At 33.0% G+C, this 21,075-nt stretch overlaps 1 protein-coding gene across 4 annotated transcripts; it reads right to left on the bottom strand.

Annotated features, from left to right (window-relative positions):
* Positions 1–478: 478 nt before the first annotated feature.
* LOC133205670 (FYVE and coiled-coil domain-containing protein 1-like) lies at positions 479–20,969 on the bottom strand. Of its 4 annotated transcripts, none has more exons than XM_061341514.1 (23): positions 20,888–20,969; positions 20,244–20,379; positions 19,950–20,069; positions 19,703–19,815; positions 19,439–19,545; positions 18,972–19,115; positions 18,782–18,863; positions 17,970–18,187; positions 17,423–17,657; positions 14,018–15,022; positions 11,816–13,450; positions 11,293–11,433; positions 10,971–11,042; positions 10,636–10,683; positions 10,303–10,421; positions 9,633–9,771; positions 8,868–8,941; positions 6,224–6,381; positions 5,625–5,928; positions 4,155–4,271; positions 3,556–3,715; positions 881–1,050; positions 480–765 (listed from the first exon to the last, which is right to left on the bottom strand). In XM_061341514.1, exons 2-23 carry the CDS (start codon positions 20,371–20,373, stop codon positions 711–713), a joined length of 5,346 nt encoding a protein of 1,781 aa, XP_061197498.1. In that variant the 5' UTR covers positions 20,374–20,379; positions 20,888–20,969; the 3' UTR covers positions 480–710. The 4 variants fall into 4 exon arrangements, with proteins under 4 accessions (XP_061197502.1, XP_061197498.1, XP_061197499.1 ...); XM_061341515.1 differs by having other exon boundaries at positions 5,625–5,925; XM_061341516.1 differs by having other exon boundaries at positions 9,642–9,771.
* Between the last annotated feature and the right edge of the window lie 106 nt (positions 20,970–21,075).

Genomic DNA, 21,075 nt, shown 5'->3' with positions numbered 1-21,075 from the left:
GAGACAACATTGTGCAGAGTTGGTTCTAATCTGTACAGGACGGCAATATGTTTGTCACCAACATCATACAAATTTAAATTTTTGTCTGTTCTACTTCATTTTAGATGATACCAATAGAATTACGACTTGTCTTTAAGGAATTAAAATAACGCCTTTGTAATGAATTTAGCTTCCAGTTATGGCTAGGGCCTACGAGGTTGCCCGACTGTGCATGCGTGTCAAGTCTTTTCATAAACTTTATCTTTTTAACTTTTACAATTTTCAAAATAACTACGTGTATAAAATGCTAAAATAAAATACACTAACTCTACAGAAATTTATGTAATGTTCAGGATAAAATCAGCTTGGGAAAATTTACCTATTTCTTTATCACTTCATAAATACTAGAAATATTTATTTAATTTAAAAAAAAGCAATAAAGATGAAGTCAGACAACCAAAGTTTCAGTTTATTTAATTCCCATAAAATTAAATATAAAATTAATATGTATGAACAAATAAATATCTTCTATTAAAAGTACACTGTGTACATTCTTGTATTTGAAGATTAAAATTATTTAAATTAAAATTCCCAATACAATGTATTCTTTAATCAAAATACAATTATCACAAATGGGTAGTAATATAAATAAAATAATAAAAATTTGTTTATCTTATGTCAAGAACTATGAATACTTAGGTAAATAATTCTAACAACGCTAGAGGATAATTTCAGTCTCCAAGATGCCTAGTCCACAAGGAGTAACATATTTTTTTGGCAGTTATCCTGAAAATAAAACCGTATACTTCCTTTACAAATGGCTTTAAAAGTAAACCATGCTTTAAAATTTCTATTTTATCTAATTGTTGATCAAGGACTTTCTCTTGATTTTATGACTTACCGTGAGTAGGTGTTATCAAACAACAATGTGTAGATCCCTGTCTGTTTGGCTGTTAGTTCCCCACGAACAGCCTGTTTATGAGAGTCACACTTACATGCTGGTACCAGGCAATGAGTGATGGCAGGGTCTGGTCTATCAAACTCCACATATGTTACACTAAATATCACATCCTGTAACCAAAGCAGTCAAATAAATTGATGCATACTTTATAAACATTTAAATGTATGGGAGACGTTGAAGGAATTGTAAATTATAACTTCAGTGTTACTTCACTATGACTGATGTAATAAAATTTCATATGATTCTTAGTTGCAAATATCATTAAACATAAACCTATAGATTCCAGATGTCATTGGTGAGTATACTCTGTAGATAAAACATGAAAAGCCTCATCATTTTCATGCTAAATGACAGGGTAAAATTATTAAATCCTTTTTAATTATAGCACTGGGATCACAAAATGATAATTTTTCCATGATAAATATGTAAAACTGCATTTTAAAATATATTCAGATAGAGTTGGGTATTGCGGGTGAAAACCATATTGCGATATATTGCAATATTTTACTTTGAATATTGCAATATATTGCGATATATTGTAAATTAATTATCATTAATAAATTTGAGCAGAAACTTTGAAATGCTATCAAGTTCAAAGACTATTTGAATTTATCTTTAACAGTGTTTAAGTCTTAAGAAGGAAAATAAGACATTGCACTTAAAGGTGCTTGGACACAGATTTGAAGTTAATATTTTCTCAAATTTTCTGTAAAATTTCATGACTTATATGTTGCTTTAGCATTTCGTACTAAAATATAATAAAAATCTTATTTCATCTCGTAGTTATTGAACCTTCAAATTTCTGAACGCGTTTGATTGACACATCCTTGCACTTTCACAAATTTTAATTTTATTCTTAATACTTAAGAAAAGTGGCGATTTTGTTGTGTATTAATGAAAAATATTAAAACTATAATCCAGAAAATTCAGAGTAGAAATGTTCGAAAGCAAAACCCACTCACAGTATTGTCAGTCCGTGCTCAGTGGTGTGTGCAGACTTTAACAATTGAACACACCCGGTGAATCGTAAACATTAACAATAACAGAGCTCGTGCCCTGTTTACAAAAACAGTTTACGTTTCACGGGTGTATTCAATTTGTTAAACTCTGTACACAACACTGAGCACGGGCTGACGATATTAGTGAGGGGTTTGCTTTCGCACATTTCTACTCTGAATTTTCTGGATTATAGATATAATGTTTTTCATTAATACACAACAAAATCGCTTCTTTTCTTAAATGTTATGGATAAAGATAAAATTTGTGAAAGTGCAAGGATGTGTTAATCAAACGCGTCCAGGAATTCGTAGTTCCAATAATTTCCAGATAAAATAAGTTTTTAATTATATTTTCGTGTGAAATGCTATTGCAATATATAAGTCGTGATATTATACAGAAAATTTAAGAAAATATTAACTTCAAATCTGTGTCTAAGCACCTTTAATAACACTTTACTTTTAATCAAATAACAGGTAAAATAATGAAACAAAAATGAACTCGAGTCTCTCTTGGAGTATTTTCACATTGAAATAAAAATAAAGTACATGTACATATAGGTTTTAACATTTTATCTCAGTCTTTATTTTTTTATTTTTTTAAATTTTCTTTGGGAAGGGGGGGGGTGGGGGGTGAAGTAGCATAAAATGTCACTTAAAAATTAAAACAATGCATATTATATGAAATTTTTATTATGGTCACAGAATAAAATTAAAGAAAAAGGTTGTGACCTATTTTCATGCGTTTTGGTATATTAGTCTAACCCAACCTCATTTCACATAAAGACTTAAGATCAGGGACTGTCCTATATCTACTGTTTTAATATACATGTTCCTGGTATAGCATGAAGGTGTTTAAAATGGCATGAAAGTTATTAAAAGATAATTAATGCAACACTGCATCAAGTGAAAACATCGATGGCCATTTACTTGTAATATGTACACGTATATTGAATTTAACATTTCATCGCGACGTCGATCACCTGGATTCCACGTGAGATTTTATGAACCAGGGTCAACATGGTATATACCCAGTAAAAAATGGGTTTTTATATATTTTCCTTCTTATTAATTTTATTTTAAAGTCTTATTAATTTTATTTTAAAGTAAGATAATGAAAATTACAACAGTGAAAGAAAAGCTTTCTCTCTCTCTCTCTCTCTCTCTCTCTCAAAGCTGACGAAGTATTAAGCCCAGTCACCACTGCATTGATCAGTGATTTTTTTTGTTCACATTGGTTCTTTAACGAAATTGAAAATCCCTGATGAAGTTACAAGTATTATTTCAGCAGTTTCTAAAATGAAGGAAATTTTTATATATTTTTATAAATATCGTAAAATACCGGTATTTGATTTTCATATCGCGATATATTATCGCGGTGGGTAATACCGCAATATACCAATATACCGGTAATATTGCACACCCCTATATTCAGACAATGTTAGGCATATCGAGATGTGTAAATTTTTAGAAGAATATATTCAATGTTGAGAGTAAACTGAGAAACATGTACTGAGATAATGAATCTGGATTCTATACAATTTAATATATAAATCAACTAGCATTTAATAAGTAACTTCTTTTTAAAAGAATGTACATGTATAATTTGTTCATCCAAACCTTAGGATGAGATCTAAATTCCCAGCATAGTACGGTATTCTGTTTGTCAATGACTACAGGTATGGCATGACTTTTTCCAGCCTTTACCCAGAATTCACTGGAATTGTTCACTTCCCCTTTTTCCAGTTCTTCTGCCTTTATGGTTATGCCAGTTGTGACACTACAAAAATTGAAAAATTATTTTTACTTATAAATAACAGAATTGTAGAATTGCTCTTCTCCATTTCACAATTTTTTTAAAAATTATTTATGGAACAAGTCATGAAAACAGCATGAGATCAAGTACATATATAATACATGGCATCAGTGCCTTTAATTTTATTTAAATGATAAAAGTTTTCAAGTTTTTTTTTTGTTTTGAATTTAAAAAAAAAATATTGGCAGATTTTTTTTGCAACAAATAAACAAATTGCATTGCAAGCTACTTGTAGCTAAAATTGTTTAAAATTATAATAAGAATGCCATGCAAGAAATATCAAATTCATATCCAGTGTTTCCAAAACCTTAAGCACTGATCCATATTCATATGGACTGAGTACAATAAAAGACATTGTAGTCCATTTAAATGAAGTCAATGTTTATATTGAGTCAGTGTGTACTTGGGATCTGGATCCTGATACTGGAATTCTGAGGAGGAAACACTCTGGGATCGGGCCACTTCCTCATCACTCACCAGGTGGAAGATCTCATCCTTAGACAGACCTTCACTTCCATCCCTAAAAACATAATTCAGTAAATGTAGTAAATCCTACTGTCCTACAGCAGTAAATGTAGTAAATCCTACTGTCCTACAACAGTTAATGTTGTAAATCCTATTGTCCTACAACAGTAAATGTAGTAAATCCTACTGTCCTACAACAGTAAATATAGTAAATCCTTATGTCTTACACAGAAAATGTAAATCCTACTGTCCTACAGCAGTAAATGTACTAAATTCTACTGTCCTACAACAGTTAATGTAGTCAATCCTACTGTCATACAGCAGTAAATATAGTCAATCCAACTGTCCATAATAAATCCTACTGTCCTACAACAGTAAATGTAGTAGATCCTACTGTCCTACAGCAGTAAATGTAGTAAATCTTAATGTCCTACAGGAGTAAATCTAGTAAATCCTACTGTCCTACAACAGTAAATGTAGTAGATCCTACTGTCCTACAGCAGTAAATGTAGTAAATCTTAATGTCCTACAGGAGTAAATCTAGTAAATCCTACTGTCCTACAACAGTAAATGTAGTAATTAAATCCTAATGTCCTACAACAGTAAATGTAGTCAATCCTACTGTCATACAACAGTAAATGTAGTAGACCCTAATGTCCTACAGCAGTAAATGTAGTAAATCCTACTGTCCTACGGAAGTAAATGTAGTAAATCCTACTGTCATACAACAGTAAATGTAGTAAATCCTACTGTCCTACAGCAGTGAATGTAGTAAATCCTACTGTCCTACAGCAGTAAATGTAGTAAATCCTACTGTCCTACAACAGTAAATGTAGTTAACCCTACTTTCCTACAGCAGTAAATGTAGTAAATCCTACTGTCCTACAGCAGTGAATGTAGTAAATCCTAATGTCCTACAGCAGTAAATGAAGTAAATCCTAATGTCCTACAACAGTTAATGTTGTAAATCCTACTGTCCTACAGCAGTAAATATAGTAAATCCTACTGTCCTACAACAGTAAATGTAGTAAATCCTACTGTCCTACAGCAGTAAATGTACTTAATCCATATGTCCTACAGCAGTAAATGTAGTAAATCTTAATGTCCTACAGCAGTAGCCTTATGTTCATCATAATCATGATTCTTCATCCATAAAATGCTTCAATGAGCATGTCATAAAAATATACAAATAATAAATTGAGCAACTGATTTATAAGATACTGAAATCAATATCATGCAGGCAATAAGATGATATACTTGTACATCAAGCATCTAGTAATTCAAGGATCATTCCTCATTTAGGCATTAGGCAGAACTTCTAGTAGCAACAGTTATGGCAAGATACCAGTGCCAGACACAAGGTACAAGTAACATTTACATGGAGACACATTTTAAAATGAATTCTTACCCAACACTTCCTTTTTTGACCCTTTTGATCTCATCTGTTTCATTTTGTCCGACAACAGAGATTGATATATTGGCAGCCACTTGACCTGGTATCATGACCTCATCTGGTTCCACTCTTCTGCTATCCTGTGGATCACCTTCAGGAACTGCTGAAGCAGCTGTTTGAACATCAGAGCCTTTGATTGGAGTGGAGGTTTTCTGGGGAGGATTTGTTAGGACTGGTTGGGGTTGGGCTGCATCTGTTATTGTTTCATTCTGGTTCTTACTAGCACTGTCTATGTTAGGCACAGGAATTCCTGCATCTACTATTAAACAGTATTGATATAGATGAGGATACATGTATTAGAATGACAATGTTTTGAAGAATTCAAAATACTGTATATTTGATAATTATCTTCAAGTTAAATATAAAATGTCAGGATTATTAAAAGTATTATAAATATAAACACAAAACATCTGATATATCATTTATAAAAGATATTTAAACATTTTCAATTTTTTCAAGTACTTTTATATTAACTAAACTAAATTAAGGTTCTAATATTCATGTGTGGCCCGGTATACATGTATGTTTAAACACACTCTCTTAAAAGTGAATACCATTCTGATGACTACTGAGGAGTTTAGTTGAGGTTTGCTCCTCCTCACTTGAGTCCTCGAGTCCTTCATCCTCCTGCAGCCGGCTGATCATCGAGGAACTCAGAGCATCAGACTTTGTGTATTTCTGGTAACACAGATTACAGGCTCGGGACTTCTTGCTGAAAGAAAATCTCAATGATATTGACAGCAATTGCATTGATGTTTATGGCAATCATAATGACATTAACAGCAATCTCAATGATGTTTACAGCAATTGGAACAACTACATCCTGCTTTCTTTATACAGTGTAAGTGATGTTGGTTAAATTAGTGTTTTAAATTTGATTTGTCCTTGTACAAATCTGCATTTAGAAGAATTGCTTAATGATTTCAATAGCAATTTTAATACATTTGATAATTATTAATTTCTCTATTGCAAGTGTCAATTTAAATCTCATGCATTATACAGATCTGACATAATTGTAGATTAAATGTACATACATACATGTATTACCACTTTTAATGAAAATGGAACTTGATATATAACACAGTGAAGCAGACATTAATGCTTGTTAAATATAGTGTGTTTCTTCAATAAGCCATAGATGGCATTTCAATTAAAAGCAAATGTAGAGATGTAGAACCAGTTACTGAAACCAATGGCAAAGCAATGCAAAAAGAAAGTATTGTACATAACTTTTTACCTATCATGCCTTAAGCTAATTAAAAATAAGAAACAAAGGGTTATATCATAATTAAATTTCAGATATAATTAATGAAAATATTATGCAGTGTTTTGTTAATTTTATACCATTTACTTGCAGATGAATGCACGTACCAGTAATCGGCGATGTGGAGAATTATATATATATATATATATATATATATATATATATATATATATATATATATATATATATATATATATATATATATATATATATATATTCCTACGTGTACATGTTGATGTATTTGGTTACAGTTTTTACAAATTTATGCACCTATATATTATTACACATATACATACTGTACAACTGTATATGTTGATATATGTGATAAAGGAGTAATTACAAAAAAAATACACATCATAAATGTTTGTGATTACAGAGTATTTACAAATATAAACTTCTATATGTTTATGTTAATGTATGTGTGGTTACAGATCAGCATTTTATACAAATATATTCAAACATCATTATCTCAAACTCGATGGAGCCAAGAGAAAAAATTTGAGATATCTGCAGATTAGAGATATTGAGGTTAAAATAGATAAAAAAAATGTTGGTCGACTTCAAATTCCATCGATATATCCTTAGTATTCAAGATTTTAATATCTGAGACACTGAAGTTCAACTGTACATGTATATACAACTACATGTTCATATACATGATAACTGAGTATTTTTTCAAATATATATTATACACCTTTTATGTATGTAAATATGTTGATACATGTATGCATGTCATTGGAGAGCATTCATAAATACATGTATATACACATAAGTAGAGGTACTGTGAGCAAGTTCACAAAATTATACCCCCTGCTGCACTATATTTTAAGTGCCCAGATACAATTTTCTAAATGTGTTCTTCAACTTGCCAGAATGAACTTGATTTAAAAAAAGGGACATTGTCTGGTCTTAAAATCTTTGAATGAAATATGAACACCAAATATTTCTCCATTAAGAAGTTGTGAACCTCACATGAATTTTACATTTTTTTATACCAGTGACCTTGGACTTACCAGAATGATCTTGGACTTACCAGAATGACTTGGGTAAAGGTTATAATATACCCTCAGATCCAAGTAATCTTTGAAGTATCAACTTCCAATACCTATCCATGAGAGAATTATGAACTGGATACAAATCTTACACCTTTTCTACCAGTGACCTTGAATGATCCACAATGATCTTAGGTCCACAGCTATGTTAAGGCTGTCCAAAGCTTAATATGCATTAAAATATATATTTTACTTTGAGCTAGATTTTAATTTCAATTTGTAATCTGTGTATGAATTTGCAGTCAACTTGTGATGAATTTGAAGTATTTTTGTTAAAGTGACCTTGAACTTGATCAAATGACTTTCAGTCAAGGTCATGACACACCTTCAGGTCATAGTCAATCTTTGAATAAAGTATGAACTTCCAAGGTTTCTCCATTAGGGAGTTCTATGCTGGAATTTTCTGCCAGTGACCTTGAACTTGCCAGAATGACCTTGGGTCAAGGTTACGACACATCAATCTTTGTACCTCACGTATGAGCTTCCAATGTTTCTCCATTACTAAGTTATGGCCCAGACACGATTGCACAGACAGATGAACAGTTAGACAGACAGATGGATAAGGTGATTCCTATATATCACCTAAACTTTGTTTGCAGGGGGTATAAATATGTTGAGTTTTCAATTTTGAATGGCAAGCCAAGAAGAAATTACAAGTAACAATCAATTTTTTGACAGACTCAGAACAATAATAAATATTAACAAAGTATATATAAAGGAAGAAAATGTCAGCAAAATATTATCATATAATACTAACTTGTTAAATTCTGGGAAATCTAAACTGAAATTTATGGTGGATCCAAGTTGAAATATTTCTCGAGTTCTTAATCACGGACATGTTTTATACTGATGTCAACATATACATAAGTAATAACCACCCACCTGCTATAAGTAGAGTCCACATAATTGTTACTGCAGTTGTGACAGAAGACTCCTCCACATAACCTACAGTGGTGCTGAAATAAAACTAACCATTTAATTAAAGTTTAAAAAAATGTGTGGCTAATGTATCAAGAATCATTATACAGTTAACTACATTTATACAGTATCTTTTCTTGCAAGTTCATCTACACGTATATACAATATAGAACATTCAAACATATTGTCAACTTGTTTTCTTTTAAAATGCAGTAAGATTTTATTTTGTACACAACACAGACTTCAAAAAGATCAGAAAACAATATTTACCTACATATATGTATGTGTGAAAAAAAAACAAACAAACAAAAAAAATTGTGGCATTCCAAAAGTGTGATAGTGCTCAAAACCAAATGTATGAGAAGCATAGGTTCGTGCATTTAAAAGCAATATAATACAGTTAAACACACTTATAATGAATTGACGCTTACAAAGAAGTAATTTTCATTCCCCGTGATTTTAAAATATATTTTGAAACTAACGTATATACAAACGAATTATGTTTATAATGAAGCAAAATCATCTGTCCCTGGCACTTTGTTATAAGCGTGTTTTACTGTAATTAAATAATCCTCAGAGGCTCAAATATATTCATTGTACTGTATTTTGTTGAACATTGAAAATCTTCCTAATCTCATGGAAAAAAGCAAAACTTTCATAAAATAGTTTCGACTTAAAACTCACAGGAAATCAGCTAAAATAAAAACTTTAAATAAACAGAACATGCACCTTTCTAACCATGAACGTGAATTCTTGTTTACAGCCCAGGCATTTCGTGACTGTTTTCTCATCCATCCACTTTGCGGATGACTGCATTTTCTGTTCGTAAGTAAGTCGATCTGTCTGCTGCCAAAGAGTATCTTTCTCTCTATGTAAATAAACAAACAATTACAGGGCCTATCTTATAGCAAAAACCTATAAATTGTGCTAACCATAAGTCAGACATCAAAGATGTTGACCTCACAGTTTAGATCAGATCTATCACCATGTAACAAGTCAGACACTATACTTAAACAATAAAATGCTTTCTTTGGTTGTTAGTATGTGAATTAATGTCACAGCTGTTGCAGAAAAAATACATAACCCGTGTAAGCAGATTATGTGAATTTTTCCTGCAATAGCTGCGACGTTAATTCCTGTACTAACAAGCAAAGAAAGACATTTTATTGTTTTTATTTATATCTTTTAAAAAATAACATTCAAAGTAAATTTAATATATTAAATATGTATTATAGATGTGTATGTCATTGTATGCATAATTGATGGAACAGTTGTTGCTTAAGAAATCTATGCAGGTGGCTTGCTTAGTGTTGTTTTTGGACTGATTATTGGCAATGGTTTTTTTTTTAAATAACGGAAATAATATTCAGTGGATGTAAATATATATTAATCAACTCACTTTGTAAGTTGTACAATTTTCTTTTTTAACTGTTTCATGTCACTCTTCAGCTGTGATATTTCTTTGTCCTTAGATTCTTCTATAGATTTAAGTTTATCATTCTTTTCTTCTTCTTTTTTCTGAAATGAAATTGAATTCTGAGTTATCAACAACATAAATGTACACAATGTGACATTGAAAAATACATGTTATAAGAGCAACTCTTTTCAATCAATATGTAGAATTTTATTTACACCATTTGAACTATTTTTAGATATCACTTCATGCTGAAAGATTAAAGAAATGCTTTTATATAAATCTCGATCATCAACATATAGCAACCTTTGCCCTCACCCTTAACTGAACACATGTTTTCTCTTTTGTTTCTAAATCTTTTCTTTTCTGTAAAAAAAAATTACATGTAATACAATGCAGGAACAATAACACAAACCAACATAAACACAGCAATAATAACTGAAACTGACACTTGAAGTAAACTCTCAATTATATTTGAAAAAAAGATCAAAACATTATTCAATAATATTCAAAACAGAAATTTTAATTTCAACAATCAAGTCACTCAAATGCATGACAACAGCAACAAACAAATCAATGAGAAAGGCATGCATTTTCTACAACATGTTCAAGCTCTGATTAACTCAGTGAAGACATATTTCTGAAATAATAACCTCAGCTAATTCTTCAGCTAGTGCCTCTTTTTCCTTTTCCATTGTTATCAACTTAGACTTCAGGTCGTCAAGCTGTAAAGAAATAAAAATAAAAATTTCATCTGATGAATGGAAATTGATTATAATGACTGTATGAATAGTAAAACATGGAAATGCATATTAAAGATTTATAGCTTAATTTTTTACACAAGGGTATTACCTTAAAGTCATTATTCATACAACATCTGTCCATTCATGTGCTTTCCAAACACTCATGAAGTGACTTCAATCACAGTAGTATAACTCTAAGAGAAAATTCCTTGTTACAAACAACAAATGTTACCTGCTTCCTGCTACTTTCACTTTCTGTTTCCCTGTCCCTCTTCAGTGTCATTAGTTCCTTCTCTAAGGCCTGCACCTTTACATCTTTCTCTTGAAGTTTTTCCTCAAAGCTCTTTAGATCAGCTTCTTTGGCAGCATTGCTCTGATGCAGGGAATAGAACAAATGAACAACTGTGAAATTACTAATTTTCTTGGGGTTAAATTTCATTGTTTTTGTGGTATGAAAAGATCTACAAATTCATATTATTTGATTTAGACACTACTACACTTCTTCAACCATGAAATAAAATCCCAAGGAACCCATATCTTTTTTTCAAACCATGAAAATTTGATGCCACGAAAATAAGTGATTTTACAGTAAGTTAAATTAAGAATCATAAATTCGTGAGAGAAAAAATAGTAAAATTAGTTCAATTGATATGAAACACACTGTTCATGTAACTTGCATGAGGATAATATAGTTTTATATGGGTATAAAATGAGAATGCAAACGGTATGTAACCTTATTTTCACTTAATATTTACCTGTAATGATTTCTCATGCTCAATTTGATCAGAGCTTAACTGGAAGTTAAGAGCTGTGATTTCCTGCTTCATGGTCTCAATCTCTGAGTTTAGTTTTGTTTGTGCTTCTGTGTCTTCTTCCTTACATTGCTTCATTGTCTGATTTTCTAACATGGCTTCCTCTAAGGAGTGTTCTAATTGTTCTATTCTCTGAGATGTGTCACTTAATTCACTTTCTAGATCCTTAACTTTGTCCTGCAGAGAGTTCCGTTCTACTTCCATCTCAGAAACCGTTTTACCCAGTGCTTGAATCTTATTCTCTACTTCCTGTTTTTCACCTTCCCATTCACTGTTGTTTCTTTTCAGTTCCTCTTCCAATTCACTCAGTTTTTTGTGTAAATCACAATTTTTACTTTGTTGCAACTCCTCTGATTCACTGAGCTTTTCCATTTTTTGTGCAAGTTCTGAATTTTCCAGCTGCAATTTTTCCATATCCTCTAGTAATTTCTCCTTTTCTTCCATAAGTTTTCTACTTTCCTCTTGAATATTCCTAAGATCATGTTCAGCGCCTTCTCTTTGTATTTCACTTTGTCCAAACTCTTCTCTTAACTTATCTAACTGCTGTTCTAACTCGAGTTTTTCAGTTTCTGTTTTCTCTTTTTCACTATACACGGTTTCTAATTCTGATGAAGTGTCATTCAGCTGTTCTTTGAAGGTATGAAGTTCACTAAGAGCCTCTTCTAGCTTCACATTCAGGTCTGTCCTCTCACTCTCCATCTGATCTAAAACTGTCTTATGTTCTTTATTCTGTTTCTTCTTTTCATCTTGAACCAGTGAGAATTCACGTTCCAAGTCAAACAGCTTTGTCTGCACCGCCTTCTTCTTCTCTTCTAGTTGAGATTTTTCTTTCTGCAGTTCCTCAGTACCTCTTTGAAGTTCCTTATTTCTCTCCAGGAGTTTCTCCATTTTCTTGGACTGTTGTCCGTGTTCAGTTGATGTTACATCATACTTTTCCTTCCACTGCCTAGCCTCATTTTCATGTCTTTTCACACATTCTTCTAATGCTGCCTTACTGCTTTGTAATTCCCTTATTTTTTCTGACTGGGAGGACACAACCTTTTCCTGTTGCTGAATTTTCTCCTCTAAAGCTTTTTTACTTTCAATATTATCTACATTGGTTTTACAGCTTTGCTGCAGCTCTGCTTCAGTCTTTGAAGATTGTTCTTTTAAAGCAGTTATATCACTACTTTTTAATACAATTTCCTCTTGTAATTTGATGTTCTGAGCATTATATTCATCACATTTTGTTATCGTTTTCTGAAGTGTAGTTTCAGATTCCCCTAGTCTCTGCTGTAAATCTCTAATTCTGTTTTCCATTTCTGACAAAGTCCTATCCTTCTCTAATATTTTCTGTTGAAGATCATCTTGCTGACTCTTTGAGGTTTCAATAACCCCCTGTAAACTAAGTTTTTCCTCCTGTAGTTTAGATATTTGAGCATTGTGGATTTTTAGGGTCTGATTGCTTTCAGTCAATTTATTTTGAACAGTTGATTTTTCAGATAGAACTTCACTTAACTGACATTTTACTGAATTTATTTGTTCACATAATGTTCCAATCACAGAAGAAAATTCAGGATTTCCATCAACAGATGGGGCCTATGAAAAGAAATTAAAAAATAAAATATGCTATTATTAAAACAGTAACCATGGTTACAGTTTTTTAAAGATATTTCAGTAGAGGAAATTTGTACCCATCAGAGATAAAACCAGAGTTCAAAGAAAAAATAAATCAAAAGAATAAGTTCAAGGTCGCATGGTCAAAAACTCTGGTATATTTTTTAAGAGACTTGGGACATGCAATATGGAATGATATAATGTATTTTGGGAATGTTAAATATTCTTAAAATTTAGGTCAAAGATCAAGTTTCACAACTTTGGTACTTTTTAAAAGGCCCTTTGGCAGGCAATGCAAGTACTAAATAGTTTCCTTTAATTATTAAATAGTACATAAGACATTAATTATTCAATACAGAAGAACTGGCAGATGCTTTGCAGATGACAAAAAAAAAATTACTATAAAGGTCAATCTTTTCACCAAAATTTTGTGTTTGGTTAAAGACTAGTTTTCAAAAAATACATAATTTTCACAATTTGGAGAAAAATGTACTCTTTATCTAGAATATGTACAAGGTACAATTAACATTTGCATTACAGAAATCTCACCTTCCCTAGCTGATTTTCTCCATCCTCTGATATAACCCATTTCACTGAATGCAGCATACTCTCTATCATTTTATCCTTTTCCTCAATAACCTGTAATTTTTCCTCCACAAGCCTCTGATTTTCTTCCTTTGAATTACTGACCAGTTCATTCTTATCATTGGCATGCTTTAGTTCTGTCCTTAGATTAGCACAAACTTGTTCAAAATCATCTTTTTCATGAGAAAGCTGTGATACTTTTTCATTTAATTTTAAACAGATGTCTGATTTGTCCTGTAATGATGATTCCAAACCTGATATTTTAGAACAATTTTCATCTAACTGTTCATCTTTTTCCTTAACAATGTCTGTTTGAATCTTAATTTTTTCACTGAGGTTGGCTATTTTTGAGTCATGTTCATTTTTCATTTGTTCAGCTTGATTGTTAAGTTCAGATACCTGTTTCTCCTTCTCTTCCAGAGAGGAATTTTTCTTAATTAATTCAGAGTCCAAACCAGCCTTTTCATATTCTAATATCTTAAGTTTTTCTACAGCACCATCAAATTTAGTCACAAAATCACTCAATTTATCACCTAATTCCTTTACCCTTTGTTCATTATTTTCTCTTTCCAAAGATGCACTTTCTTTTAATTCTTTAACCTGTCTTTGTAAGTCATTCACATTATTTTGCCATTTTTCCTCACTTTCAGCCTTTTCTTTCTCGGTTTTCTCAATCCAGAGCTTCCTTGAATCACTCTCTTTCTTTAATTCCTCACACTGGACTTCTAATCTCAGTTTCTCAGCCTCCACTTCTTTCAAATTTCCTACCAGTTCCTGCATTTGATTGACAGAATCCATCTTTGCGGATGCCTCACTGTCTTTGGTAGTTATCATGTTTTCCACTTTCTGAAGCAGTTCCTGATTTTTAGTTTCCAGTGTTTTTATCTTGTTGTCCTGACTAGAAATCAATTCTGACTTTTTTGTTTCACTTTCTATGCTGGTGGACAGATCAGACATCAGTGTACGAACCTACCATGCAAAAGTTTTCAGTAAAAAGTACTCTAAATCTTTCTTACACATTGTACATATACAAGTAAGGAAAATACTCCCTTCAGTAAACTTTCACTAAATGTACACATATGTCCATGAGTTTTATTTGTCAATGATACCTGTACAAATTTAAATACAAGGAAACACCTGCAGGTAATAAACATTACTCATATTACGTATCATTGAACATTTTGACACTAAATTTTTAATAAACGACAGTGTAAAGGAAAACATAGGTAATCAAAGATTACGAAGCTCACCTCGACGAAGGTTATCTATAAGTAAGGCAAATCTCACATCATATTTTTTCTAGTTAGTGTACATCCCAAGATCAATATCTATACAAGTTTGGTTTAAGAAGGACTTATAATTACTTGGAAATAGACCTGCTCAAAAAACTTTAACCTGGTCACTCATCTGGAAAATCTACGTCAGATTCAGCATCCGAAGCAAGTGTGTAGTGTTCATCCCTAGATGCATCATCCATGCAAGTTTGGTCCAGGTAGGGCGTATAGTTACTTGGGAATGGACCTGCTCCAAAAACTTTAACCTGGTCACTCATCTGGAAAATCTAGGTCAGATCCAGCATCCGAAGCAAGTGTGGTAGTGTCCATCCCTAGATGCATCATCCATGCAAGTTTGGTTCAGGTAGGGCTTATAGTTACTTGGGAATGGATCTGCTCCAAAAACTTTAACCTGGTCACTCATCTGGAAAATCTAGGTCAGATTCAGCATCCGAAGCAAGTGTGGTAGTGTCCATCCCTAGATGCATCATCCATGCAAGTTTGGTTCAGGTAGGGCCTATAGTTACTTGGGAATGGACCTGCTCCAAAAACTTTAACCTGGTCACTCATCTGGAAAATCTAGGTTAGATTCAGCATCTGAAGCAAGTGTGGTAGTGTCCATCCCTAGATGCATCATCCATGCAAGTTTGGTCCAGGTAGGGCTTATAGTTACTTGGGAATGGACCTGCTCCAAAAACTTTAACCTGGTCACTCATCTGGAAAAATCTAGGTCAGATCCAGCATCCGAAGCAAGTGTGGTAGTGTCCATCCCTATATGCATCATCCATGCAAGTTTGGTTCAGGTAGGGCTTATAGTTACTTGGGAATGGATCTGCTCCAAAAACTTTAACCTGGTCACTCATCTGGAAAATCTAGGTCAGATTCAGCATCCGAAGCAAGTGTGGTAGTGTCCATCCCTAGATGCATCATCCATGCAAATTTGGTTCAGGTAGGGCCAATAGTTACTTGGGAATGGACCTGCTCCGAAAACTTTAACCTGGTCACTCATCTGGAAAATCTAGATTAGATTCAGCATCCGAAGCAAGTGTGGTAGTGTCCATCCCTAGATGCATCATCCATGCAAGTTTGGTCCAGGTAGGGCTTATAGTTACTTGGGAATGGATCTGCTCCAAAAACTTTAACCTGGTCACTCATCTGGAAAATCTAGGTCAGATTCAGCATCCGAAGCAAGTGTGTAGTGTCCATCCCTAGATGCATCATCCATGCAAGTTTGGTCCAGGTAGGGCGTATAGTTACTTGGGAATGGACCTGCTCCAAAAACTTTAACCTGGTCACTCATCTGGAAAATCTAGCTCAGATCCAGCATCCGAAGCAAGTGTGGTAGTGTCCATCCCTAGATGCATCATCCATGCAAGTTTGGTCCAGGTAGGGCTTATAGTTACTTGGGAATGGATCTGCTCCAAAAACTTTAACCTGGTCACTCATCTGGAAAATCTAGGTCAGATCCAGCATCCAAAGCAAGTGTGGTAGTGTCCATCCCTAGATGCATCATCCATACAAGTTTGGTTCAGGTGGGGCGTATAGTTCCTTGGGAATGGACCTGCTCCAAAAACTTTAACCTGGTCACTCATCTGGAAAATCTAGGTCAGATCCAGCATCCGAAGCAAGTGTGGCAGTGTCCATTCTAGATGCATCATCCATGCAAGTTTGGTCCAGGTAGGGCTTATAGTAACTTGGGAATGGGACTTGCTCCTAAAACTTTAACCGGGACGCCGACGCTAACGCCGACGCCGACGCCAACGCCGGGGGTATAGCATAAGCTCATCTCGACTTCGTCGAGGTGAGCTAAAAATACATTAAAACGATAGGATGTAACTCAGAATTTTGCTTGTTTGCCCTTGGCTACTAGACATTTTTTATTTTTAGGTGGTAGGACTTATTTCAATTTTCTATCTCATATTAGAATTTGCCAAGTTACAATGTGTTATACAAATTCATCCTAAGTTAAAAAGAAATAAATTAAAACTGCTTTGTTGAGAGAATCAGCAATATTTTTTTTTGAATGGAGGTGATCTTTTTTGTTGCCCAAATAAAATTTAAAACAAGCCTGACACTTACAAAAGTTAATCTATACCTGCATTTGGAGATCCCCATTATTCTTCTTGAGCTCTTTGATCTTGGAATTGTGGCTCTCAAGGCTGTCCTGATGTGATTTCTCCAGCTTAGAAATTTTCTCCTGAAGCAATAGCTCCACCTCTTCTTTCTTCTTTAGATCCTCCTCTACACTTTTTATTTCTCTTTGGTGAACCTCTTCTTTCATTGTGATTTCAGTTTCCTTTGATTCAACTTCTATACACATCCTATCATAGCTAGAATACAACACAGCAAAATGTTAACAATTCAAGTAAAATGAAAACTAGAATTCAAAATCTACTACATTTCATCATCTTAGATCCTAAACCTTAGGTTCCTTACAAACACCATTCTCTAGATCACCAATTTCACAACACCTTATTTTTGAAAGAAAGTTTTTTTGTATTTATAATCTAGGAAAAAAAATTCAAGAATCCTCCCATAATACAAATATACATGAGAATAAAATTTTGTGAGCAGATGGTCTCACGTAATTATGCAGATATAAAATTCTCTTGAATAAAGTGTGTTTTACAGTAATGCCTCACCTCCTCTGGAGTTCCTTGTTTTCTGCTGTAAGTGCCTCGTGCTGTGCCTTCATTTCACTATACTGCCCCTGAAGGACCTCGAGGTCTGTTTTAGAGTGGACTACAGATTGCTGTAGACTTTTCTTCTGCTGTTCTAGAGCCTCGATCTGGTCATCATACTCCTGCCTCAAACTGTTCTCTACATCATATGATTCACTGAATGACTCACCTCGACGATCCTGTGTGTAAACATGTTTTCAGTTTTTTTCCCCCGTTTTTTAAATTTCGCTACAGTAGACACATCTTTACTGACCAAAGGTGATAATCTGCTCCTCTCTTCTTTTTCATTTTGGAAGATTGAGGCATTAATATTTGAAAAGAGGAGAGGTGCAGAGTGTCATGTTTGGCTAACAAAGGAGCAGTAGACAATCATAAAAAATAGAAAAAGATATCTAATCTGAAAGATTAATGAGAGAAACATGTGTGAATAGATGTTTCACAGATATACAGTAAATCATGGATATAGCTGATTCACGGTAACAGTGAAGTGATTTTTATTCCCCATTGTTTGAAAACTTGTTGTGCACTGTAGGAATATAACAAATTATGCTTATAATGAATCAAAATTGTTGGTCCATGGCAATTCACTATAAACATGTTTTACTGTATACACGTAGACATCATTTTAGACAAAACATATTATTTACCTGAAAAAAAAGATTTTAACATACATTTTTAATTTCAATAAAAAATCTTCAAAGATTACCTAACATCATTTTTTTCTTTTATCTCCAGAAAGCTGAATTTGGAAAGTGTAATACATGTGTACTAACCTGTATTGGTATACTGATAAGACTGCTCATACTATCAGCTCTACTTGGTGGATTCCAGTGGTGGTTCCCCTGTTGAGTTTTCCTAAATGTATCAGAATATTTCAAAATATAATGAAAATTAAAAAAAAAAATTTGAATATCTATGAAGTAGATTACATCTATTATTGCATCTTTTACAATTAAAAAATACTTCGCAAATGATGGCCAAGCATTGTCAAGGTCATATCCCCTTGGAGCCAAATCAAACTGGAGTTCACTGAGGTCATAAAGGTTACTGATTAAGCTGCTGCTTTTGTCATGGTTCAGCCAGATTGACTTTGGGTGGAAATAATCACTATAAATTAATACAATGATATTAACAAAGAAATAATGTATGAACTGTCCATAAGTCAGCATTAAATCTGTAATGGTTGATTTCAATGAAATTACATGTACTTATTTATGATTGAAATTCTTGGTTCTCATCTTGAAATAAGTTCTTAACATCTGTTTTCTTTGTTCCAATGCTTTAAATAAAGCTGGAATTAGTTTTAGCTTTTCTAAAGATATTCCATCACTTAAATCAGGTATGTATGTAATGAACTCTTTTAAAGTCTTAAATGATACTTTATACAACAGAATAGTGTGCATTGCACACATATATAAGGTTGGTAGTACCTTGTAACTTTTCCATTCATGATACATGCCTGTATGCTGTCAGCCATTCTGTTGTGCATCAAACAAAACCTCAGAAAGGCTCTTCCTTTACCTACCGATGTCTTGTACTGCATAAAAGTTACAGATGGAATACAAAAATGAATTGAAAGTAATTTGTCTTTTATTTCAAAAGAACATGGTTTTTCAAGAATATGAAAACAAAGTAATGAACACTTTCACTTCCCCTTTTAATGTTGTATTACAGGGAACCTTAAAAACACTTACATCTCCAAGAGTTTTGACATACTTAATCCCATCATTGATCCCTTTGGTGGATCCCAGACAGTCACAAATATAATCCCAGTAATCCTTCTTCTTCCCCAGCATTGAGTATTTATCTTCAAACAACAACAAAAACAAAAAAAACATAATGCATAAAATTAACAAGATCAAAGCAAATCCTAAGTCAGTGAAAGAATGTTAAATGTTACATCTCATGATTTTCTACATTTTCAAAAAAGGTAGTAGAGACCTTTCATATCGGCTCTTAACAAGTATTCCAGCTTGGCACAGAATCTCTGTAGTTGCTGACTGTCATCTGTAATCGGCTGGTGATTGTCTTCAAAGTCCGACTTCATATCCGCGATACATTCTGATTAACGAATATTTACATATGCATGAGTGTTTAATAAGTAACCTACTAGGTCATCTTTTTTTCTTTTCTTTAAGGCTAATTAATCAAATTTCATTCATATAATTTTAATACTGGCACTCATTAATTAACTAAATAATATTCCTATAGGTTTTTATACTGTCGCCTATTTACCTGATATGTCGTGTATAATCTTGTCATTCTGAGGGTAAGACACCAATGTTGGAGATGAGGACATTTGTGGTCCAGGTGAAGGGGAAACTTGCTGCCTGCTGCCAGTAAATGGCACAATTGGCACAGACATGGCTACCTTTGAGGGGAAAAATAAATGCAATTAATTAACATCAATCAATAATGACAGCACTTTTCAAAAGGAATCATGTTTTTTTAAAACCTTTCCAATCAACTACAAGTTATACACATCTTGATTAATAAACAAACATGTACAAGAAAAGAAAGAAAAGTCATTTATATGGAAATAGATCAAAATCTGATGCTTTAGTGCTTGTCACAAGGAAGTATATCTATGTATTGCACCCTATTTAGACACATTTTAATTAAAAATATTACACATCATTTACAGGTTAGTGATGAATTGGCTAATAAAATATAAACTGCTACATATTCATTATTATCATTCACATAGATGTAAAATGCAAAATTGTCTTGCATATGACTATCACCTGACCAAATGCAATACAATATTGTTCTGTACCAGCTGAAAAACAGTCGTGTTTACCTGCTTACTGACCAATCATGGAGCATTAACTAACAATGTAATTGTCAGGGAGTAAAACACACTAGATATAAATTATTACCGTCCTTTTCTTTGATTTTAAATTCTTCAGTGCATGCTACATGTTGTATTATATCGTTCACATCTCGTCTTCTTGCTCCATTCCAAAAACGAAAACAAATGTGTCACATGACCTGTACAGATTATTGATTAACTCGTTCCTAAATGAACCGAAAATGAAAGTAGGTTTAAAATGAAAATGCACCAGGG

Source organism: Saccostrea echinata, unplaced genomic scaffold (assembly GCF_033153115.1).
Source record: "Saccostrea echinata isolate AGI-Se365-2 ecotype Australia unplaced genomic scaffold, CSIRO_AGI_Sech_v1 ptg000054l, whole genome shotgun sequence".
NCBI classification, from domain to species: domain Eukaryota; kingdom Metazoa; phylum Mollusca; class Bivalvia; order Ostreida; family Ostreidae; genus Saccostrea; species Saccostrea echinata.
The sequence above is the reverse complement of the archived record's forward strand: the minus strand, read 5'-3'. Positions and strand labels throughout refer to the sequence as shown.